The sequence below is a fragment of the Sarcophilus harrisii genome, chromosome 3 (assembly GCF_902635505.1).
Source record: "Sarcophilus harrisii chromosome 3, mSarHar1.11, whole genome shotgun sequence".
NCBI lineage: Eukaryota > Metazoa > Chordata > Mammalia > Dasyuromorphia > Dasyuridae > Sarcophilus > Sarcophilus harrisii.
This window is the reverse complement of record NC_045428.1, coordinates 582,822,582-582,847,716: the sequence shown is the minus strand read 5'-3', so window position 1 is coordinate 582,847,716 and position 25,135 is coordinate 582,822,582. Positions and strand designations below refer to the sequence as shown.

At 41.6% G+C, this 25,135-nt stretch overlaps 1 protein-coding gene across 1 annotated transcript in view; it reads left to right on the top strand.

Moving 5' to 3' along the window:
• PRDM16 (PR/SET domain 16) overlaps window positions 1–25,135 on the top strand; it is a 111,299-nt gene that overhangs the window by 80,663 nt on the left and 5,501 nt on the right. The window contains exons 10-14 of the mRNA XM_031961567.1: window positions 2,914–3,083; window positions 4,637–4,714; window positions 15,028–15,197; window positions 17,119–17,293; window positions 23,695–23,925. Coding sequence (XP_031817427.1) covers window positions 2,914–3,083; window positions 4,637–4,714; window positions 15,028–15,197; window positions 17,119–17,293; window positions 23,695–23,925 — 824 coding nt within the window. The remainder of the gene's footprint in view (window positions 1–2,913; window positions 3,084–4,636; window positions 4,715–15,027; window positions 15,198–17,118; window positions 17,294–23,694; window positions 23,926–25,135) is intronic.

The following is a 25,135-nucleotide window of genomic DNA, read 5'->3' as shown; positions in this document are numbered from 1 at the left end:
CAGCCCCTGTTCACATCTAAACTTGTTGTCCCTTATTGTTTCTCTGGACCCAGAGAGTTTGGTTAATAACTTCCCCTGATTTTCCTCCGAATGGGCTGGAAAAAGCAGACCAGCCAGCCAGGCACATCCTGTGTTTGTGTCAGGGAGAATGGCGAGGAGTTCCTGTTGGGAATAGGATAGAGAGGATCGGTCTGGGACCGGGGAGCCGGTGAGAAACTCTCAAGAGTGGACCCAGGCACAGGAGGGTGGGAGAGCTCTCATTGTTCAGACAATGAGAACTTCGGGAGTGGGTGAGTCCTGGCCCTCGAAAGAAACCTCCCCCCACCCTCGCTCCCGTCGCCTCCCCATGTTGGAGGTGGGCTGCGGGTGGGGGACGGGAAGGAGAGGGATTTGGAAGCTGGTGATTGCCAATAACTTATTCCATCAAGAGGGCTGAGGGTGGGGATGGCAAGCAGTCAGAAGCCACCTGGTCACTGATACCATTTACAAAGTACAGTAAGTCACTCTCTGGAGGAAACCGATCTGAAAGCTGGAAATTTATCCCCACCAAGGGAATGAAATAACCCTATTGTGCCCAAAAGGGGTCCTTCTCGAGATGTGGCTGCTCCAGGTGGAGCGGCAGGCAGAGGGGACCCTGTCTGCCCACTAGACCTGCTGAGAAGGCCCACCCGGCTTGGTGCGCCAGCTTTCTTCCATGAGAAAACAAGAAAATTTGGCAGGGAGAGAATGGCGATAATAGCCAGCATTTCTATAGTGCTGTGAGTGACTTGGCTGATATCATCTCATTCGATTCTCATGATTACCTCATAAAGCAGGTTCTCTTATTGTTCCTATTTTGCAGATGAGGAAACTGAGTCTGAGAGAGATTGGGCAGCTAGCCCAAGGTCGAATAGTTAGTAAGAATCTAAAGCACTATTTGAATCCAAGTCTTCCTGCCTCCCAAGTGGAGCAATGTAATCATTATGTCCAATGGACAGACCCAAGGAGAGGCCATAGAGTGAGAATGGAGGTGACCTTAGAACCATCTAGTCCCAGCTTTTCATTTTAGAGGGAAGGAAATTCAGATGCAAAGAGAGTCCAAAGATGGAGCCAGCTCACAGGAGTCACTGGGAAAGGGACTGTCCAGCACCACCTGTCCTTGATACACCTCCCAACAAGATCCCAAGCACCAGGATGATCGCTGAGATTAAACTCTGGCCCATTAATGCCTCTTTTTGATTTTCTCCTCCCTCCTTACCTTACTCTTCCTCTGTTTCAACCTCTTCTTATTCCTTATCTTCTTCTTCTTTCTCTTTCCCCCCTCTTTTTCTACCTCCCCTTTCTCCTACTTTTCTTCCCCCCTTTTTCCTCCTTTCCCCTCCTTTCTTCTCCATCTCTTCTTTTTCAGTCTTCTACCTTCTTCTTCTTCCTCCCTCCATTTTCTCTTCCTTCTTCTCCCTCTATTTTCTTTTCTTCTTCTGTTTCTTCTTCCTGTTTTCTTTCTTTTCTCCTCAGTATTTTTTAAAATTATAGCTAGTCAGTGGTTCCCTAAAAGCAAAATATGCTTCTCTCCCCAGGACAGGCTGTGGCCTCTATTTAAGCCCTGTTTTTAAAAGCCCTCGGCTTCCTTGCCAGCTGCTATCTCTAAGCAGGGCTGGCACCAGGAATAAGAAAGGGCCTCTCCAGGTGTTCTGACAAAGGTCTCCAGCTTGGGCACCTGAGTGCCTGGGTTTTGTTAGGTGATGGGCAGCTACAGCCAAAAGCTTTGCTATCAATGAGCCAAAAGCTTTGCTACCAGTGGTGAAAGAATCTTTTTGAGTGGCTAGGGCTAAATGTTTCTTACTTTATATCTCTTAAAGAAGGGACCTGAATCCAAAAGAAAAGACCAAGATCAGGAGTTGGGAGGAGGAGAAGAAAGGGGATGCTTGATTTCCTGTTCTCTCACTCTTTTTAAAGTTTGTTTAGAGTGGTTGTCAAACAGTGAAAGATCTTAGCTACTCTAATCAATACAATGATCCAAGACAATTCTGAAGGACTCTTGATGGAAAATGCTTTCCACCTCCAGAGAGAGGACTGATGAACTCTGAGTGCAGATTGGAGCTGATTTTTTTTCATTTTCTTTAGTAGTCTTTCTTCAGAGGTTCCTTCTAGTTCTTAGAGCTATGATGCTATGATCCAGTCTCTCACCAAAAAGAGAAACAGAGACAGACAGAAAGAGACAGAGATAAAGACAGAGACAGGGACAGAGACAGAGAGACAGAGACAGAGATTGACAGAAAAAGAGGAAGGAAGAAGAAGGGATAAAGAGGGGAAGAGAGAGGGAAAGAGAGATAGGAATAGATGGAAAGAAAGAAAGAAGGAAGGAAGGAATGGAATGGAAAGGAAAGGAAGAAGGAAAGGAAGGGAAGGGGAAAAGGAAAGGAAAGGAGAGAGGAAGGAAAGAAAGAAAGAGAAGTCTTTGTTCTCCCAGAGAGATAAGTGAGTTGCCCTACCACATGTGTAATACCTGGAAAAGCCAGGATTCAATCTCAGATCCATCTCATCCCATCTGCAGCCCTCACCACAGATCTTTTCCAAAGCCAAGTAACCCCGAGATCTTTTTAACCTTCCACCCTTTCTTCCTGAACCATTGTTCTTTCTACAATCCCATGCTGTACAAGGTCAAACATTTGAGAAAGCAGTGTGACCCACATACTAACAATTAGCATTTGGGTCATACTTTAAGTTCAAAGCATCCTTCCTATGTTAACTGATCTGAGAATCCCCTCTGAGAAAGGTATTAAAGATATTATTATTTCCATTTTATTTTTTGGCAAAACTAAGGTTAAGGAGTTAAGGCCTCATAGTAAGCATCAGAGGCAGAACCTGAACTTAGCTCTTCTTGATGGCTAGTTCCCTTCTTCCTAACATCATTTCTTTTTTGTGTGAGAGCAGATGTCAGCCATTGAAACCATGACGGAGAAGCTGGAGGGCTTTGCGGGCATGAAGACGGACACAGGAAGCTCCCTGCAGCCCCTCCCCCACCATCCCTTCAGTTTTAGGTCCCCGCCCCCAACGCTGTCAGACCCCATACTCCGGAAGGGCAAAGAACGTTACACGTGCAGGTAACTTTCAGGTTGGCCAAGTCATGGGGCATCCATCAGAAGGATTAAGGGAAGACATTCTGGAAACCAGTTCCACATTTCACAGAAGCAGTTTTTTCTAGGATCATTTAAAGCATTCTCTCTGATATCTTTTTGGGTCGACTTCTGGACCCTTGATTGGTCTGGGCTCTTCCAGTAACCCTTAGGTTCCTTGGTGAAAGTCTGGCACTCAGAAGAACAGATACCCTATTCTATACCCATACCCTGAATTATTGGATTTCCTCTTGATTAAATTCAATAAGCATTTATTAAGTGTCAACTATATGCCATGCATGGGGGACACAGATAAAAATCAAACTATTCTTATCCTCAGGATGCTTCCATTCTGATAAGGAGAGTGTCATTATCCACTTGGAAACCAGGTAGAAAGCAGAAGTGGCTTAAAACAATCCCTTCCCAACTTCTAAATATATGATAAAGATCCAAAAGTGCACTGTTGATGATGGATCTTTGTGTCCAAAGTGTTTCCCCGTGTGAACAAGCTCTGGCTCTAGGAGTCAAAGGATAAGGGTTAAAATCTTGACACCCCTTACCCTCTCAAGGACTCAGGTATCCCATTTGTTTCCTATTTTTCCTGTTTGGTTACGACAAGATCTCATGAAACAATCTGAAGATGCAAAGTTGAGCGATCACTGACCTTTTTTTTTTTTTTTAAATTCTGGACCAGGCAGCAGAAAATACACTTGGAATATATGACCTAAATCCTATCCCCTTAAATTTATCCCAGTGGGCAGAGAACCTATAACATTGAGAGATATAGTAAAGGGAGTCCATGTAGACACGAAAGGCATTTATTGAGTGGGTGTTGTATTGAGTGGGAATGATAGAGACCCAATTTCAAAAGTGGTACAATCTTCGGTCTCAAGAAGTTTATAATCTAATGAGTGAGCTCTCAAATACAAAGGGATGGTGGCCAGGGAAAGGAGTTAAGAGGTAGAGTAGAGAACTTGGGGTGGGATCCATTGTTCCTTTGTTGCTCCAGATTGCAAATGCCATCAGTATCCTTTAAATGCCCCTGGCACAGAGATCCAGTTGTTCTACCCTAGGTATGGTTCTAATGAAATTAACGATTAGTGGAACACTGCAGAATCCCCAAAATGCTGTTTTGTGTCCCTCACCACTTCATAAGTAGTTTGAGGAGGTTAGAAAGGGTGATTTCTGGCTAGGGTAAAGACATCTTAAAGTGGAATAATACCTCAAGTGGCCCATTGTGGTCACTGATTTAGCTTAAGCAGTAAGAGGTCTTTTGGGAGGTCTTTTGGGAGGTGAGGAAGGAGGCTGGAGAAAGAATAAAATGCATTTTTAATCCATTTGGAAAACATTTGAGAATTATTGGCTATTGGGGATTATCCATACATTGCAATGGTACCCTCCATGGATGGATGAGTAATTTTAAATTTGGAAATGAGATCCTAGGAAATGGCCACATCAAAAGGATCTCACCAGAGCTTACACAAATGGGATTTTTATGGTATATGGAGAATCTAAAGGTGGCGATATGTTCATTCCCCCAGGTACTGTGGTAAGATCTTCCCTCGATCAGCAAATCTCACTCGACACCTTCGAACACATACTGGGGAGCAGCCATACAGGTAAGGCATTTTCCTATTCCAGACAAGGCTGTTTTTTTCAAATATAAATACATTGTTGTGGATACATTTGTTTTTAAATTACTGACATGTCCCAATGTAACCCTTCTTCTTTCCTTTCAAAGAGAGTCATCCTTTCTAACAAAGAATAAAAAAGTAGGGGGAAATAAATCAACCAAATTAACCAACATATTAGAAAAAATCTAATGCTATATGCTTGGTTCTATGTCTGTAGCTCCCACCTCTGCAAAGAAGCTGGGGGAGATGCTGAAGTCAGGAGGACCTGAGTTCAAATCTGGTCTCAGACACTTAACACATCCTAGCTGTGACCCTGGGCAAGTCACTTAACTCCAGTTGCTTCAGGGAAAAAAAAGGAAGAAAAAAAAGCTGAGGGAGAGAGAGGTGGTCATTTTTATGGGTGAATCCAATTTATTTTGTTTGCTTTTTTTTTTCTACAGAGAGTATTTTGTATGTATAGCCAGATTAAGCATCCATTGACTTAGTGATAGAGCTGAAATTCCCCCATTAGAGTCATTTTTGACTTAAAGTATTGCCACTATTGAGATACCAATTTCTTGCCTAGGGAAGGTGAACTTTAGTATCACATAATTTCATAGCGTTGTAGAGCTAGAAAGGATCTCAGAGCTCCAATATCTTTATTTTATAAAGAAACAAGCTTCCCTTCCCTTCCCAAGGTCACTTAGGTAGGAAGTGCCACAATTTGAACTCCGAATCTCTGACTGTGAATCTCCCATGCGAATCTACAGCAGTTAGCTGCCTCCCTAATAAGAAAAACCTAACAATGTATAACACCCTAAGTTAGGCGCCAGGCCTGGACTTAGTAAGCTTCATCTTCCTGAGTTCAAATCTGACCTCAAACCCTTCCTAGCTGGGTGACATTTGGCAAGTCCCTTCACCCTGCTTGCCTCAGTTTCCTCATCTGTAAAATGAACTGAAGAAGGAAATGGCAAATCATCCCAGTATCTCTGCCAAGAAAATCCTAAAATGAGATCATGAAAAGTTGGGTACATCTCACACAATGTTCCTCCCCCTCTCTAAATTCCCTTAGATATGATAGGTTTCCTTTGCCTCTTCATGAGATGTTACTTCCCTCTTTTTATCCCCCTTTCCCCTTTTTCTGATGCTATCCCCTTTCCATTTCTACTTCCCTTTGTTTATAAAGTTGGATACTTCTCAACAATAATAGTCACTTGGTGAGAGGTTCTTTGATAAGAGCAATCCATCCTTGAGAATCACAGACTTGGAGCTGGAAAGGATCTTGGAAGCATCTACTATTTTATTTTATAGAAGAGGATTCAATAGGGAAAGTCATTTCACTCCCATTACCTAGGGAATAAATGATTTGAATCCAGGTCTTCTGATGGCCAATCCAGCCTCTTTCCACCCTATAAGGACCTGTTCATTTTTGCCCTTGTTTCTCCAGCATGTGGTATAGGAGCCATTTGATAAATGCATGCTGATTAGTTATTTGCATGCTAATTGAATTAAGACATCTGGCCCCTCTCTGAAGTCCTCGGTACCTTGGGAGAAAGGTTAAATTGTGCTGATGGAGCCTTGTGTGACTGTTGACTCTCACCCCTCACAAACGCTCCTCTCTTCTCCCTGTGAATCATGCGCATGTGGTCCACAATATGTCTCTCCAGATTGCTGCGATCCTTGCTTTGCTCTTCCCGTGATCAATGAAAGCTCATGATTAGTCACCAATCGCTTGTTGAAGCTTTTCCCTCCCTTCCAAAAAAAGGGAGACCCACAGCTTAACGAAGGTTAGGGGAAGAAAAGATCGATTTGATTTGTTCTTCTCCCACAAAATGAGCCGGGTGTTTTTCCTGTAATAGAGAGCTTGCTTCTGCATGGTGTTTAGCTGAAATAGTCCCCCAGAGAACCAAGACCGGGTTTCTAGAAGAACTTAATGATCATTGATTTCTTTTGCTCCCTCCAAATTGTGACATCCAACTAAGGATACAATAATTGGTTGGGAAGTTTTCTGAGCTTGTGTTTTTGCTTTTGCAAATCCTGGCTTCATCTGAGAAACATTGTACCGTAATGGAAAAAAGCAAGGAATCTGAAGTTAGGAAGGATGTGGATTCAAATCCGATTTTGCAACATGAGTCTACAATGTCCTCCCTTCTTCTCTGCTGCATCTCTGAACCTTAGCCTCCTCCTTTTATATCTGCTTGTATATCTGCTTAATAAATGATTGTTGATCGAGTTTTTAGTGCTCTGCAAATTACCTTGTTTCTTAACATTAATAATAATGATGATTTAATATAAATTGATTTATAAATTTATTGATATAAATCTAAGGCTGGCAGAATGCTTTAGGTATCTTATTTCATTAATCTACTTATCTTGTTTTCTCCAATAGGATGTACTTATTTTACCTAATATATTTTGTGTACAATAATGATCACTACCATTGATATAAATTTAAGGCCGGCAAAGTGTTTTATGTATATTATTTCATTGATCTATTTATCGTGGGTTTTTTTTCCAATAGGATGTACATAGTTTACCTAATATATTTTATATGCAATAATGATCACTAACATTGATATAAACCTAAGGCCGGCAAAGTACTTTACGTATATTATTTCATTGAGCTACTTATCATGTTTTCTCCAACAGGATATACATATTTTGCCCAATATATTTTGTATACGATTATATGCAACTGTATATGCAAACTGATATATTTTATATCAATATACGTCTACATGTGTTGGTTTTGTTAATGGAATATACAACCTTTGAGGGTATGCACTGTTTTTCTTTGTCTCCCCAGTAATTAGTGCAGAGTTGGCAAGGTAGGCATCTTATTAAATCAAGGAATTATGTGACTGCCCAAAGTCCCAAAGTTCAGGAAGTCAAGCTAGAATCTGAACCTGCAAACAGATCCAGTATTTGGTACAAATGTTGTGATCCGATCTTTACGTAGAATACTACAGAGACTATAAAGAAGGGGCAAGGACTTGTTTAACACATATTGGATTACTGGCTGTCCACATATTGGATTACTGGCTGTCTAGGGGAGGGGAGGAAAAAAATTTAGAACACAAGATTTTGTAAGGGTGTATGTGGGTAATTATCCATGTATCTATTTTGAAAATAAAAAGCTTTAATCAAAAAAGAGGGTTCAAAGGCAAAAAGAAGGAGCAAGAGGCAGCTAGATGGAGCAGTGGATAGAATATTAGTCCTAAAGTCAGAAGGATATGAATTCAAATCTAGCCTCAGACGCTTAACACTGCCTAGCTATGTGACCATGGCCAAGTCATTTAACCCCAATTGCCTTGCCAAAAAAAAAAAAAAAATAGAGACAAAGACATTATTTGAGGGGGAGGGATATATTTTATCAAGAAGCTATTTCATCTTGCTGAAATACTCAGATTAATATTTTACCATCTTCTTTTTTAAACCCTCTCCCTTTATTATGAAAAATGTTCAGCATTTTTCAAATATTTCAAATAGTAAAAAACAAAACAAAAAGAGAAAAAGCCAGCTTCATGTTTCTATATTGTTTTAAAGCTTGACACCTGGAAGTCTCACAATAAAAAACCCCATAGGGGTCAGTGCCATTGTTAGTGCTTTTTTACAAAGAAAGAAACTGAGACTCAGAAAGTTATCCATCCAGGTTCACACAGTTAATAAGTACGTGAGGCATAATTTGAACCCATATCTCCACGTCTAGCACTAGGACACTAGATTTAGAATTAGGAAAGACCTCCATTTTTTTCCCCTTCATTCTCCAGGTAAGGAAAATGAAGGTCAGAAAGCTTAGGGAATTTATCCAAAGTAAGAATTGAAGGTGGGATTTGAATCCAGATCCTTTGACATCATAAATTCTGCTCTTTCTCTCAAAGAGAATTGAGAAGCAAGGTCGGGGTAGAGGGAGATAACTGTTTAATTCTCCTAATGCCATTCCCTGGAAGGTCAAAAGCGATTTAGCTCACTCTGAAATTCTACGGAGCATCTCTGATGTTAAGGGCTCTCCTCTCCTCAGTCATTAAGAAGAGCTATTTTGCAAAACCCCATAACCTCACCCTTAGACATAAAATCTGACCCAGGAAGGAGGGAGGAGATGGGCTTCTCCCAAGCATTCTGGGAGGTTAGCATCAGGAATACGCCAACTGCATGACTTGGAAATTATACCCGGGGTTCCAACCTCTGCCAGGCTGTTGGCTGGATCCGCCGTAGTTCCACATAGGGGGACGGACCGCTCCTCGGCATCTGTTCGGGGTTTGTTTTTCTTTCATTTCCTTTCAGGAGCTTTGGCCCTGTAATCTGCATTAAGCTGAAACCTCCGAGCAGAGTGGGCATTTAGCACACAGCTGAAGTCTGTGTGGGACCTCTTTTAAATGGTCCTCCTGCGGGTGGATTTTTATTTTTGTAATCAAGCTCAGCTGATGGCTCAGGGATGCTTTCCAGTCTAACCTTCTCCCTCTTGCTCGCTTTCTTTCTCCTTTCTTTCATTTTTCCTTAGGCTTACATCTTAGAACTGCAGCTAGAAGGGACCTCAGAGGCCATCTAGGGAAACAGGCCAGGAAAAAACAAGTTTCTGAACTGAAAGGAAGCTTAGAAATTATTTCTCCTAGTACCTCCCCCATTTTACAGAGAAGAAAACTGAGACCTTGGAGAAATTAAATGGCACCCCTAAGATACCAGGCAGAAAATGTAGAACCAAGCACTATATCACCGCCATTCCCTGACCTCTGTTTTCTCATCTGTGAAATGGGGAAAGTAAACAATAGCACCTACTCCAGAAGATTGTTATGAGACTAAACGAGTATACCCAAGTACAAATGACAGTTATTAGAAATATCATCATTATGGGCAACTAGGGGGAACAGTGAATAGAGCACTGGGTTCAGAATTAGGAAACTTGAGTTCAAATCTAGCCTTAGACACTTACTAGCTGTCTGACTTTAGGGAAATCACTGAGCCTGTTTGCCTCAGTTGCCTCATCTGTAAAGTGGGTATAATAACAGAACCTACCTTTCAGAGTTGTGATGAGGATCAAATGAGAGTACTTGGAAAGCACTTAGTACAGTGGTATTAGTACTAACTAACTAGTAGTGTTAGTTAGTATAGTAGTATTATTTAAATGTTAGCTAATAGTAACAATGCTACTCTCCCTTTCTTGCCTTCTTTTGTTTGTTTTCTCTTTTAGATTATAAGCTTCTTGAGGTCTGGGACTGTCTTTTTATTTACTGTATCTCCAGGGCTTAGCACACAGTAGGTGCTTAATAAATGTTTATTGGAATAAAGTTTGAATGGGAATAGTGAGAGTAGCAACAGCAAGAGTAAAATGGATTGAATCTGTGATGGTAATAATGTATAGAACCCCCAATGAGGAGACTCCCTCTTTCAATGGAGGCCAGTCCCCTCCCTGCAGCTAGAGTTGCCTAGAGCAAAGCCGCCCCAGCTAGGTATCTAAGAAGTAGTTAGCAGAATAAATACAATAAACAGATCCTATTGATATGTGGTTATCTAGGGCACTGTGTGCTCACAGGGATCTCTGTGTACAAGTTAGTGACCCCTGTTTCTATCTGAATTTGACCTCAATGGCCTAGTCAACTGAGAAGGTGAGTTATTTCCACAGGGCTGGGAAGCCATTATGTGTCAAAGGTGGGTTGTTGACATTGTTGTTAAGCCATTATTAGTCATGTCCGACTCCTCATGGCCCCATCTGGGGTTTTCTTGCCAGAAAACCTGGATTAGTTTGCCATTTTCTTCTCCAGCTTATTTTACAGATGAGGAAACTGAGGCAAACTGTGTGAAGTGCCTTGTCCAAGATCACCCCCTTAGAGAATGAGTGTCTGAGGCTGGATTTGAACTCAGTGAGATGACCGAAAGCCCCATACATTATCCACTTTGACACCTAGCTGACCCCCTTGAAGATGGGACTTGTACCAATTCTTCCTGGCTTTGAGACCAGTTCTCCATCTCTTCAGTTCCATTATCTTCATCATCATCATCATTGTTTTCCCTCTCCTAGTCTTTCTTCCTCTTTTCTTCCTCTCCTTCCTTCTTCTTCCCTTCCTTTTCTCTTTTCTTTCCCTTTCTCCCCACCTCTTTCCTCCTTCCTTCACTCTTTCTTTCTCCTTTCCTTTTAAAAATCCCTCCCTCGCCCTACCCATCTGCAATCATTCTCATCTCCCTCGCACCAACATGGAGCCAGCAGGATCAGTGTCCTCATTCTAAGTGCTAGGAAGGGCCAGGGGCCCCAGGACCTTTAGCCCAGATCAGCCTTGCCACCAGTGACCTTCCTTCAGACCTGCAGTGGGTGGCTTCCTTCTTTATCTGCCTTCCCCATCCCATTTGCTGCCCTTTGAAAGTGGCTCCCCATTTCCTGGAGCTGTTCTTTAAAGATGTCTCTGATTATTCCAAGGTCCTTCTGAATGTCCTTCCGTTATAGCTCATTGCTATTCACTGTTTGCTCTGGCTTATTAGCTTTTGGAGCTTAGTGCTGTATTATTTTTGACTGCTCCACAATAAATTCCACTAGCCATTTGTCAGTCAATTCACAAAGCAAATCCCAGCTGCCAGAAAAGTCATACTTCCCGGCAGCCCCTCTGTTCACTGCTCCCCTAAATTTTAAGTCAGCGTCTATGCCTGGGTCATTTATTTAGATTAAAACCAGGAGAGATGTAGTATCTGGGCCTTTGGAGGCCAAATTTAATGCAGGCTCCCTCTTCTTGCCCTTTCTTGACCCCAGAGGCTTGAGATAGAGTGCCTTTCACAAGCCCCTCTGTTTCCCATTTTTATTTTAACAAGTCTGTGATCCACTTCTCGTGTCTGACCCTGGATCCTCATAGTTCATAGTTTAAGCAGGAGACAGCACTTTTCAACCAAGAAAATAAGGAGGGAAAGAAAGAAGGAAGGAAGGAAGGAAGGAAGGAAAAAAGGAAGGAAAAAAGGAAAGAGAGAGGGAAGAAAGGAAAGAGGAAGAAATGAAGGAGAGAGGGAGGCAGAAAAGGAAGGAAGGAAGGAAGGAAGGAAAGAAGGAAGGAAGGAAGGAAGGAAGGAAGGAAGGAAGGAAGGAAGGAAGGAAGGAAGGAAGGAAGGAAGCAAGGAAGGAAGGAAGGAAGGAAGGAAGCAAGGAAGGAAGGAAGGAAGGAAGGAAGGAAGGAAGCAAGGAAGGAAGGATGGATTCAAACCTGTCTGTGGAATTTGTGAAACTAGAATGACATGGAGTCTCCATCAGAAACCTCAGCAGGAATTTGAGGAGAAAACAAAATCTCATTTCTCTGCAGTGGAGTAGATGTATTGCTTCTAGAGGCAGAGGAATGGACAAAATGACCTCAGGGTCAAAATGACTCCCAGTATAAATCACACCTCCCCCTTTCAGTCGGTCTTCTGTGAGTCTCCAAACCTTCTCGACTTTACTGAGCAACATTCAGAGGGGGGAACATGGAAACTATAAGCATCTCGGAAGGGTGTTTCATAAAGCTCTCCCTGTTTTTCCCCAAATAATGGGCTTATGTTGCTGAGATCAAATCCTAGGCACAGCTGTAACACATCTGGAAGGTGCGTGCATGTGGCACCTAATAGCCTCAGACTTCAGCCATCCCTCCCTCCCTGCCAAAGGGAATTCTTGCTGTCTTAGGGAAAACACCCAACAGAATTGCTGATGGGCTGAGCAGAGTCCCCCCCAGACTGGTGGATGCTTTCCAGGACCACACTTCCTTAAGGGATCCACAGCCATCCTGAACCAGAGTTGGGTCTGTCAGATGGACACAGCCACGGAAGAACCCAGCCCATGTCCTAAGAGGGTCTGGATTGTGCAGGGGTCTTAGTTGCTGGGAGCAGTAGACTCTGGTTCCAGTTTGACTGCCTGTGTCAGCCTGAGCCAGTCATTAATTCCCTTATTGCGAAGTCACCAAGCATTTATTCAGTGCCTACCATAAGTTAGTCACTAAGCTAAGGCAGGTAACTGTATCCTACCTCAATGGAGGGATTGTCCCAATGACGGAAGCTCCCTGGTATCCAAGAGCCCTTACTGTCCCTTGCCCCATCTAGACAATCAGTACCAAAAAGTGCCTTTTCTACCTCCACAACATTCTGATATATTCCTTCTCTTCTCTCCCCTCCCACAGCCACTACCTAGTTCTGACCTCTCACCTGGACTCTTACAAATAGCCTCCCAATTGTCCTCCCTGCCTCCAGGCTCTCCACTGTCCATATATTTTCCACAAGCTGCCAACATTACTTTACTAAGGCAGAGATCTGACCGTGTCGTTTCTATACTCAAAGGCTCTCTCTGAGCTTTCTGATCAAATATAAACTGCTGTTTGGCTTGTAAAGACCTTTACAGCCTGGCCTCTACCTTACTTTCCAACCTTATCATGTATTGTACACCTTCCTGCACTCTGTGGTCCAGTCAACCCACCCCATCCCCACAGTATTCCATCTGCCACTCCCCTGCCTCCCATTGGCCGCCTAGAACCGACTCCCTTTTCTATCCAATGGGATCTCTCTTCCTCCAAGGACACTCAGCTCCAGAACCATGTTCTGCTTGGAGCCTTTCCCGATTCCCCTCTAGCCCAGCTACTGTCCTCTCTCCCCAAGTGCCTTGAGTCTGTTTTATATTTCTGCTGCCACACTTACCTATGCACCTCTCAGAGAATGTATAAGACACAGTCTGTGTCCTCTTACAAAAGGTAAGCCCTTGAAGGGAGGGACTGTTTCATTCTTTGCTGTTGTACCCCCAACACACAGCTCAGCATCTGGCACATGGTGATTGCTTAATAAATGCTTGTTGCTTGATTGTTAGATATTCCCCCACATTCTTGAAATCCCCCAAACAAAAAAAATTTACTTATTCTGTCAGCATTTTTCAACCAAGGAAGGAAGGAAGGAAGGAAGGAAGGAAGGAAGGGTTGTTGTTTACAATATCTCTTTTCTGTTTTTCCTTGCCTATCTACTTGTTTGTCTAGAAATATCTGCCTATTCATCCATCCATCCATCTATTTATCTGCTAGCATCTATCTATGCACTTATCTCTCTAAACATCGATCTTGCCTCTATCTCTCTACCTATCTATCTCTCCTCTGTCTATCCACCTATATCTTCATCTATTTATCCTCTATCTACTTCTCTATATACTTTGTCTACCTATCTCTCTCTCCATCTATCTACTACCTATTTATCTGCCAAGATCTCTGGCCCTCAGCTTTCCCTTCTGAAAAATGGGGGAAACAGTCCTTGTGTGTCTTACATGGCAAAGGCAATGAGACTGCACACTGCTAACTGCTTAATAAAAAGCCTTGAGAGCAAAAGCATGATTAATGTGCCATCATCCGTGGAAGTTGCCAATTGTCATCGGATGAGAACTAGTCCCAGGAAGGCTCCATCTTTGTTTGGCAGTGGTTTCAGATCCTGCCTCAGGTGCTCATGTGCTATGTGGGCCTCCCTTACCTCCCTGGCTCCAGTTTCCCCATCTATAAAATGAAGGGCTGGATGGCCTCTTAGATCCCCTCTAGACTGAGTTACAAAGCCCAGCAGGGACCCTCCTCAGGTAGCTGAGGAACCCGGGTGTCCTGACAGCCAGGCCACTGGGCGAGGATTTTCTGGATTTCTCAGCTCTAGAAGTGGTCCCTTAGCAGTGGATCTCTAAGGCTCCTCCCAGCTCTCCATCCTCCTGAGTTTCTGAGCCCTCTCCCAGGTTCAGTGAGAGAGCTTCAGCCTATATCTTTTGCATGGCTCTCTGCTGCCCTCTTCAGACCTCCTACGGCACTACAACGGTTTCCAGGCTCTTCAGAAGGACCCTAACTCTGAGTCCCAGCCAGACTGGGGGAGCCGTGGGCCTTCACTCCGTGCACAGGCTGACAGAAGCAGGTCTGGAGATCCAAGAGAGAGAGAGCCATAAGAGCTGAGCATTTGGTTGGGATCACTCAGCTAGATAGTAATCCATTCCTCATTCAATTCTCACAACTCTGGGAGATAGGTACAGTTATTCTCTCCATTTTACAGATGAGTAAACTGAGGCAAACAGAGGTTAAGACTAGAGTCCCATAGCTAGGAAGAATTTGAGCTGGATTTCAACCACGGTATCCCCTGACTCCATGTCCAAGGCTCTACCCACTGAGCCACCTGGATGTTTCCCACTTGTATGGTGCACTACAAAATGCTTTCCCATTCATTGGATAAGTGTAATAACTGGGTGCTTCTGGAGTCCCTTCCCCCTGAGTCTTTGGAGCTTGGGCTGCAGGGTCTGCCTACTTTCATGGAGTCTGCCGTTTAATGAGGGCATTTATTCTCTCCCCCTCCACTCATGGGTCTTGGGCTGTGTCTTGCAGGTGTAAATACTGCGACCGGTCATTCAGCATTTCCTCCAATCTCCAGCGGCACGTGAGAAATATCCACAACAAGGAGAAGCCTTTTAAATGTCACCTGTGTAATCGGTGTTTTGGACAACAGACCAACTTGGACAGACACCTGAAGAAGCATGAACACGAGAACGTTCCAGGTAGACCGACTATTGGGCCATCTCCTCTCATTTTTGAGTCATGTCTCACTCTCTGTGATTCTATTTGGGGTTTTCTGGGCCAAGACCCAGGAGTTGTTTGCCATTTCCTTCTTTAACTCATTCTTACAGATGGGGAAACTGAGGTAAGCAGGGTTAAGTGAGTCACCCAAGGTCACACAGCTACTAAATGTCTGAGGTCTTCCTGACTCCAAGTCGAGCACATTATTCACCTAGCTATCTAGAACAAGGGTTAGCCCACAGGACAAACCCAGCCCTGTACCTGTTTTTGTATGTCCTAAGCCCTTAGAATGGTTTTTACATTTCTGGCCATTCTAAGTTCAAGAGACATACAAAAAACAGGAAACCCAGTCTGCTATAGTCCTATACACTCAGAGTATCAGAAGGAAAAAAAAAGACAAATATGGAAAGAGGAAGAAAAAAGTTAGAGAGGAGAGGAGAGGGAAAGAGGGAAGGGAGAAACAAAATAAGCAGGCCCACTGTGTGCCAGTCACTGAGCTCCATTCTAGGGATGGAGGGAGACAAAAATAAAGTTGTCCCTGCTCCCAAGAATCTTGCATTCTGTCAAAGAGAACACATATATATGCAAATTATAGTATATATATATATATATAAAATTAAATATGAAATAGAGACTAAACCAATGATTTTATTGAAATAGGGAAATTTTCCCATGAAGAAATTCCCTTCATTAATGCAGGTCAGCACCTCCTCTGCAAATAACAATATTAGGGCCCTGTTGCCCCACTTCTAAAACGGAAGATCACAACCCCAAAAGAGGTCTTGTAACTGAATTGGGGGGTTGTGAAATTATGATTTATTAGTAGTAAATATTTGATTTGTATACCTATTTACATAAAAATTTCTCAGGCAAAAGGGTGTCATCAGTGGAAAAAGAAATCCTGTTCTAGAGCAGTGTTTCTCAAACTTTTGTTCTCAGTATCTTTATACTATTACAAATTATTGAGTATCTGTCCAAAGAGATTTTGTTTCTGTGGGTTATGTTTATAGGTGTTTACCATATTAGAAATAAAAACTAATTTTGAATCTGTAGACCCTCTGAAAGGGTTTCAAAGACCCTCCGGCATTCTCTAGATGTTGAGAACCACTGGTCTAGATCACTGAGGAATCAAATGATATGTTCAAGGTCACACATCCAGAACGGCTCACAATCAGAAATTGAATCTAGATCTCCAAAACCATCTCTCTCTCCATAAACCACATTGCATCTTAGACAATGAAAAAAAATACTGGTTCTGGAATCAGAAAACCTGAGTTCTAGTCCTTCCATTCATTTATGTGTGAGACAATGGAAAAGTCACTTTTCCTCTCAAACAGGAAGGCTCACACTGAGCCTCAGTTTCCTCATTTGTGAAATGAAGGGATTGTCCTGAGTGACCTCTAAGTTCCCTTTTACCTCTAAATCTATGATCCTATGATATCTAAGATTAACAACTAACAGATATTTAAGACTATAGAACTAAAGATTATTGGTTTAAAAAAATATGAAATACATAACGAGTCCATTAAAGTAATTGCAGGAACTGGAGAGGTCACAAAAAACATGGTGTCTTCATGTCAAAGATGGCCCTCGAGCTCAGCCAGGAATAGAGGGAAGTAGAGGCAAAGAGGAAAATGGCAAAGAGGGTGTGAGTAGATCGATCGCATAAGAATACTATTGTTCAGACCAGGAAAGTATTTTCATTAAATTAAAACATAAAATCTGAGATTTTTCCAAATATTCAAAAAGAAACACCCTAAGTTTGCGGTCAGCGCTGCTTCCACGGTTGGCCCCAGATTTGCTGGGCTGGGTCTTGGCTGATTCTGAACCTCCAGGACAGCCAGAGTAATGAAGGCTATTGTTCCTCACTGCTCTCCTTCTCCACCCATGATTCCTTCTCAGTGAGCCAGCACGCGGGAGTCATTACGAATCACCTTGGGACCAGCGCTTCCTCCCCCAACTCAGAATCAGACAACCATGCACTTTTAGATGAAAAAGAGGACTCATATTTCTCTGAAATCAGAAACTTTATTGCAAATAGCGAGCTGAACCAAGCATCAACTCTAATGGATAAAAGGTAAGAAATGGAATAACAGTTATTATCATATGAATGACCCGAAGGGCCCATTTCACATTGTACAAAACAATGCCAAGGGTCTATGTGTGAACGTACATGGATGCTTTACCCAGCACTGACTAAAGTCCAAAAAAACCCCAAAAAACCCTATTTATTTGAATTGAGTTTCTGTTTATTCTTCTGTGATGGAAAATATTAGTTGGAGGTTTTATTATTTTTTTTTAGCTTAAGTATTATTATCTCTTTTATTAGCTCCTTAACATTCGAGGCTATATTTATTTTTGTTTTTGTATCTCCAGCACTTGGAGCTTCTACTTATAAGTTTGCTTAATAATCATTTTTCATTCATTTATCTTTCATTGGTTATAATAATATAAAAAAGTATTGACCTTGTTGGCATCCCTACTATGAAATTCAAACTTAGGTTCCAATTAATGAATGTTTTCATTTGCCCCCAGACATAATGACTTTAAGGAACCAGATTAAGCTAAAACAAGCAAATGATTAACATTAGCAAAAGTACTATATAGACAGGGCATCAATTCAAGAATTTGCTAATTGTTCTTCTGGGCAGCAGAACACTTTGCTCCGTCGCTGGCTGTGCTGATTCTGCGACTAGGATTGTTAGCCATATGTTATGGTACTAGATGTGATTTCCTGCCATGTTGAGTGGCCGTGGAAGTGAAGGTCATTTACTGACCAGCTATCCAAGGTCCATCGCACATTTCTCTACTACACGGCAGCCTTGTTCCTGGCTATTTGGATCCCAACAGATCTATTGATTATCATTTTATAAATCTTTGCTTAGCTTTGAGATTTGATTCCTAGTGTTTCTGTTTTAGATTAGGTTTTGATTTTGTTTTCTAAAACAAATTGTGCACACCAGAAATTTATTCCTTGCATCTCCCCCCAAAAAAGCAGTATTGTTTGATTTTTCATAGTACATTAAATGCATCAAGGCTGCATTTAATTAATTAATTAATTTGCCGATTTGATTAATTAATAGCATCTGCTGAGAGTCCTCCCTTCACTCAAACAGGTAGCAGCCTGCCTGTGATTTAGTAGCTAAGCCTTAGAAAATCTTCTGAGGCTCAGAGAAATTCTGTAACTTGTTTCTTGGTCACCTGATTATCAAAAATTGAGTCAGATCTTCATATCCCCAGTCTTGGCTCTCTCCCCACCCCCCCCCCACACACACACACATCATCTGGACTTTCTTGAAGCCCTGTGCTATGAGGAAGCAGTTGCAATAAATTCTTTTCATTCCTCAATTCTTAAGTTTCTAGAACCCCCTTAATAATTATGTCAAGTCCATGTCTCATCAAGGAACCATAATTCACCATCCTGACCTGATGAAACCAGATATGAAGGAACCCAACAGCTGGGAAATCTCCCTGGGTCTCCCGACACATTTTGCTGAATAACCCTCCAAAGGAAAGAGTAACCAGCAGACCAGTTAACTTTGTCATGTCTTTGTCCCTACTCTTCACAATGGCTCCCTCACATTCAAGGAAGTTTAATTCAATCCCACAAACATTTTAGAGTACCTACTATGTGCCAGACACTGCTTGTGCAGACTGCATGTCATGTGTCATGAAACAACTACTATGTGCCAGGAACTGGACTAAATACTGGAACAATATTTGCCCTCAAGGAGCTTACATTCAGATGTATGCAGAGAAATGAATGAAACAAATGCATTTTTTTTAATTCTTGAAGAGAAACATTAAGACTGGGGAACATTAGTTAAAGGGTCTTGAAGGAAATATAGTATTTATGCTTCAAAAAGAACCCAGGCTCCAAGAGGTGAGGAAGAAAAGCATTCTAGACTTGAGGGACAGCCTATGAAAAGTACCAGGAACAAAAGATAGAACAATGGGCAAGTCTATTTAAATGAAACATAGACTATGGAGAGAGACCAGGAAAGAAACGTGGAAGCCATTTTATGAAGATCTTTATAGTAAGAGTTGTATTTTATCATGGCATACATAAGGGAGCCATTGAAGCTTCCTGAGCAGTGGAGTGACGTGCCACAAGAAATGCCTCAGTAAGCACCCTCCCCACCTTGGGAAAAAATCAAATTTAAATTAAATTAAATCTAAAGTTTGAAATAGTTGGTCTTTCCATGTCATGGGATACCATTGCCTTTCCAGTTAAACACTTGAAAACTTTTGAGTACCTTGGATTTCATCATTGTGGATGCTTCCTCCTCTAACACCGAGAGCAACCCCTCAGCATTTTAGTAGATCATTATCATGAAGTGTCATAAACTTATATTGGAAAGATTTTGTTCTTAATCCTGATTTTGCCATTCAACACAATATGTAACCATGATCATTTCATTTCTTTAGGACCCTGTTTCCTCACTTATTTAAAAAAAAAGTATGATAAACCCTAATTTCCAGTTTAAAATTCATTCGTTTTAAAAATATATAATTGTATATTTTATATATTATACATATATAATTATACATATATAGGCTACATAATTGCATATTCTATAGAATTATATTAATAAATATATAATGTGAATATGTTATAATATCTAGAATGTTAAGATTTTATAACTTACAAGTAATGAGACTACAAGATACTTAAGGGTTTACTCATCTTTATGGCTCTCCAACAGTAGAGCACATAGTAGGTGTTTTAAATATCGATTGAATTGATTGAAATAATACACAGTAGCAGGGACAGAAACATGGATAATGTCACTATAAACCACCCGATCCAGACCGCTACCATAATCATTCTGGGAATCAGAAGTTCTATGTTTATCCAGCTGATATCAACATTAGCTGCTTGGATTATTAACATTATCCAGCTTTTATCCAGGAAACATGCTTTCTCCAAGTGATCAGAATCTTAGCTGTTTAAAAAATAAAAGACCAAAGTGTTGGCTAATTAATGCAGGAGGAACAATAATTGACAAACCCATCAATTATCCTCTTGTTTGTTTAGTTAAGAGGTTGTGTCTCCATTATGTCCATGGGTGGTCATTAATAAAGATGAAACTGTTGAGATTTCAAAAGTGGGCTTGAATTTTATAGTCTTGCATTTCATCAGAAAGTCATTATCAGGCAGTGATTTCCTGTGGAAACACCTGTGATCAGGAGCACAACCTAATTTAAACTAACATTTAGCTTCAAGAATTGGAGTGTGCAGAGAAGGCTCATTCATTAATGGGTAGGGTTTTTTTTCCCTCTCTGCTGCAGACATTAGCCAGTATTCGGTCTTGTGACATAAATCTGGGTGCACAAACAAACACAAGCTAGTATATGTGTACATACACACACACACACACTCACACACACACACACACTATCAAGTTTAACTGCAAAGAATTGCTGCCACCATCACTCCCCCCCTTTCTGAAACTCTCCATACTATTTCAATTATTTAACAGATGAATTGTCAGATAAGGGAGATTGAGGGAAAAACTCCGAACAAAAGATGCTTTCTTTTTCTCCCTGAGTTATTCCATCAGTGTGGGGTGTTCTCTACAGTGTGACGACTGAAACCCTCTCCCCCAACACGCTGTCAGAACAGAGGGCAACCCAGAGCCCTGAATCCAGGGCCAAATTTCTCCTCTTATCCTCTGCCTGATGTTCTTAAGGAGCATTCTCTATCTTCTCCTGAGTCTCCAGCTGCATCTGTCGAATGGAACATTTTAAAATAGGGATTCTAACCCTCAGGGTCCATGAACTTGAGCTATTAATATTCAATATTTCAATGGATTCGGTTTCCTTTGTAATCCTATATAGTTTGTTTTATGCATTTAAATATATTATTCTCAGAAGAAATTCAGAAGTTTCACCAGATTGTTACCAAAAAAGAAAAAAATTAAGAATTCCTGTTTTAATCCCTTTTTTCTCAGGTACTAACTCTCTTTGTCTCTGTCTCTGTCTCTCTGTGTGTCTCCCACACTCTCTCTGTCTCTGTCTCTGCCTGTTTGTGTGTATCTTTCTATGTCTTTCTGGTCCTATCTCTGTCTTTCTGCCTCTGCCTCTCTCTGTCTCTGTCTCTCTCTGTGTGTATATCTGTCTGTCTCTCTCACTCTGTCTCTGTCTCTATCTCTTGGTGTGTCTCTTTGCGTCTCTCTATCTCTGTCTCATCTTTCCATCTCTCTATCTCTCTGTGTGTGTCTCTGTCTGTCTCCATTTCTGTCTGTTTCTGTCTCTTCATGTTTCTCTTTATGTGTATATATATATTTCTTTTTTTGTTTCTCTTTATGTGTATATATATATATATATATATTTATATACATACACATATATGTGTGTGTTTATATGTAAATATAAATATATATGTATAAATACACACATACATGTAGTGACTGAGACCCCCTACTCAAGCTGAGGATCAGATACAGTCATGCACAAGCAGGAACTGAGTCTTCAGTGTAGTTTTCAGGTTAAAGCTGTGAGCTACAGCAAAACAAACTTTCTGATGGTATTTCCTGGAGGAAATGAGGACTCTTTCAACTTTGACTGATGTAGGTTTAGAGAAAAAAAACAAAAATCCATCTAGCCCAAATGCAAGGGCTCTTGCCCAGACTGGCTACAGAGAAGCAGAGGGCGAGTTTGGCCATCCTCTAGAGGAAAATCAATCACAATTCTCTAAAACAAACAAACTCCTGATATGTTTAGACTGGGTGACAAAAGGCAGCCCTGAGGAGGAAGGCCTCTCCATTTTGTTTTGTTGGAGGTTTATTAAAGCTCCTTTTGCACAGGAAACTTGTTCCACTGAAGAATCAGGATACCCCATACTGCTCCATATCCTTGGCATCCTATTAAAAATATTCCTTTCTATTAAAAATAGCCCTTTACCTTTAACACTTTGAGGTTACTGAGCCTTTTATTTGACAGTCCTTTGAGAGAAGTCGAGTTACTTCGAGACTTCAGTCTAATGGACAGGTGATGACTACTTTAAAAATTTGGAAACATACCCAAGAGTAAACCCAAGGCCAGATGCTTTACCCCCTGCCCAAGTGTATTTGCTCCAGGGGACACTATGGCTGTATCTCTGCACTGTGAGAAGCATGATACAAATAGGATTGAAGTGGACAACTTCTAAGATCCCTTTTAAGGCTAAATATCTAAGTAATAAGGTCCTTTTTACCTCTGACATTTTATTTTCTGTGCCTTCTTTCTAGCTCTGATAATTTATATTCTAGTTATTTCATGATCTAAAATCCTCTCCCAGTTCTGATATCCTATGTTCTAAGGGCCCTCCCAACTCTGATAGCCCATGTTCTAAAGGCCCTCTCAGTTCTGACACTCCCTATTCTACATTCTCTCCCAGTTCTGAAATTCCCTGTTCTGACATTGCATGTTCTAAGGACCCTCCTGGCTCTAACATTCCCTGTTCTACATTCTCTCCCAATTCTGACATTCCTTGTTGTAAGTTCCTTCTCACTTCTGACAGTCTATGTTCTAAGGTTTCTCCCACCTCTAACCTTCTCTGTTCTAAGGTTCTTCATAGAATATTCTCTGTTTCCCAAATCTAACACTCTCTAAGTTCCTTTCCAACTCTGATATTCTAGATTCTATGTTCCAAGCCCTTTCCAGCACTTATATTCTATCAGTCTGGCTCTTAAGTTCCAAGTGTGATCTGAATGGAAAAGCAAAGCTTCTGTCAGGAGCCAGTCCCCTGAAATTATCACCTACATGTTACCAAACCATTAGATATTTAGAAAAATAACAGGTTTCTGGATAGTGACCTGAATTTCTTGCCCCTCTTCTCTAGAAACAGTTTAGGTCATATAAATATACCCTGATCATAGAAACTAAGCTGAGTGCCTCAGGGACAGGAACAAAACCACTGGATAAGAGATCTTGGGATGTAACAGATCTCAGAAGCCATCCCAGTCGAAGCCTTTCTTTTTACAGAAAAAGCTTGAGGCTAGTGTATGGGATGCAGTTGGAGGAACAGTGGGATTGCATGGAAAAAGAAATCATTACACATACACATTCTCCAGAGAACTTTGCCTTTGGGGAAACCCACATATTCCTAGCTTCTACTTTAATACAGCATAATGTCATTTCTCCCCATCATTTCTCAAAAAAATCCTAATAAAAACTGTGTCTTCTCTGTACATCTGGCTAAAACATTTTAAGATTCTGATTGTGGGAGCAGAATGCACATCATTTTCCAGTTTTGGTATATATTTTCTGTGTCTGTCACAATAATCCATTACCTAGAAGAAATAATACCCTATTGATCAACTTAGACAGCATCTCAGAAGGTTCAGCTGAGGGATGGATTGTGTTTGTTGGGAGTGAGGTGGAGAGAAGATCTTACAGGGGCTGGTCCATCTGGGTTTATCACGGGACCAGGATAGATGGCCACGGCTAGTGCCCCTTCCCTGAAAATGTTCCGTTTTGTTCATGTGCTTTCAGGCCAGAAATTCAGGACATCGATAGCAATTCTCAGTGCCATGGGTTAACCAATGAAAAGTCAGAGGACGTAGATGAAGAGGAGGAAGAATTGGAGGAGGAAGACGACGACAGCCTGACAGGGAAGTCCCAGGATGAGACCGTCTCCCCCACCACCGAGCCTCAAGGAGCCTATGAGGATGAGGAGGATGAAGAGCCCACATCACTCAGCATGAGCTTTGATCACACAAGAAGGTGGGTGCTGCCATTCTTCTGGAGCTCCCTAAGGTGGGATGGGATCGGAGTCCATCCGGGGTGGCTGGGAGGGCAGAGGGAGAAGAGGCAGAATGAAGGCTTGATTGGCAAGCCGCAGGGGCTGAGTTCACTTTATTTTTTTGGACTGTGAATCTGCCTCCCCCCCAACTTGATTTGAGCCTTCATTTCCAGCTACCCACTTTCCCCAAAAAGCCACCTTCAAGGGCAGAGTTAAGGGAGACTGCCACAGAAGGAAAATCCAAAGACTGGTGGCCCAGCAAGTGCATAGGATCATGGGATTGGAAATGATAGGAACCTTAGAGGGTATTGAGTTCAGACGCCTCATTTTGTGAGAGAGAAGCTTGAAAGCCAGAGAAGGGAAATAATTGACTCAAATTCCCATATATAAAAGGCGCAGAGTAAAGACCATAATAATAAACATCATTATTTTATATAACATTATATAATAGTTTTATATTATATTGTAACATTTGTATAACATTGTATACTAATTATTATATATAATAATATAATGACATAATACGTAACATAATGTAACATCATAAAATGTAACATAATATTGGCCACTATTAATATAGTGCTTTAGGATTTGCAAAACACTTTACACAGACTGGTTCATTTAATCCTTTGGTGCTATTATGCTCATCATTTTAAAGAGAAGAAAGCTGAGATTGTGACCTGTTTAAGGTCATACAGTCATTGTCTTAAGGAGAATTAAAATCCAGATCTTCCTGACTCCAAATGCAGTTCTTTATTCACTATGTTAGGAACTTTAGGCCAGTCTCAGCTGAGACATAAAACTTCTCTCCATGTTGAATATTTTCAGTAGTTTCCAATCAAAAGACCCGAGCTCCCAGATCCCCACATTGGCCTCTGGACAATGTCCAAGGACCCAGGCCCCTAGAGCACTGACCATGGAGTCAGGAAGGAACTGCCCCAGGCACTCATTATCTGTATGACCTTGGACAAGCCATTTTCCTTTTTTCTGGGACTCAGTTTCCTTATCTATAAAATAAAAGGGTTAGATTTGTTGACTTCTGAGGTCCTTTCCGGCACCAAATCGATGTCTATGATCCAGAATCCTAATTCCCAGTTTCTTTATCCGTCATCCCCTATAGATGTTAATGAACAACATTCCTAAACAGCCATCGGGAGACTAAGTTCAGTCTCGTGCCTTGAAAGGAAGCCC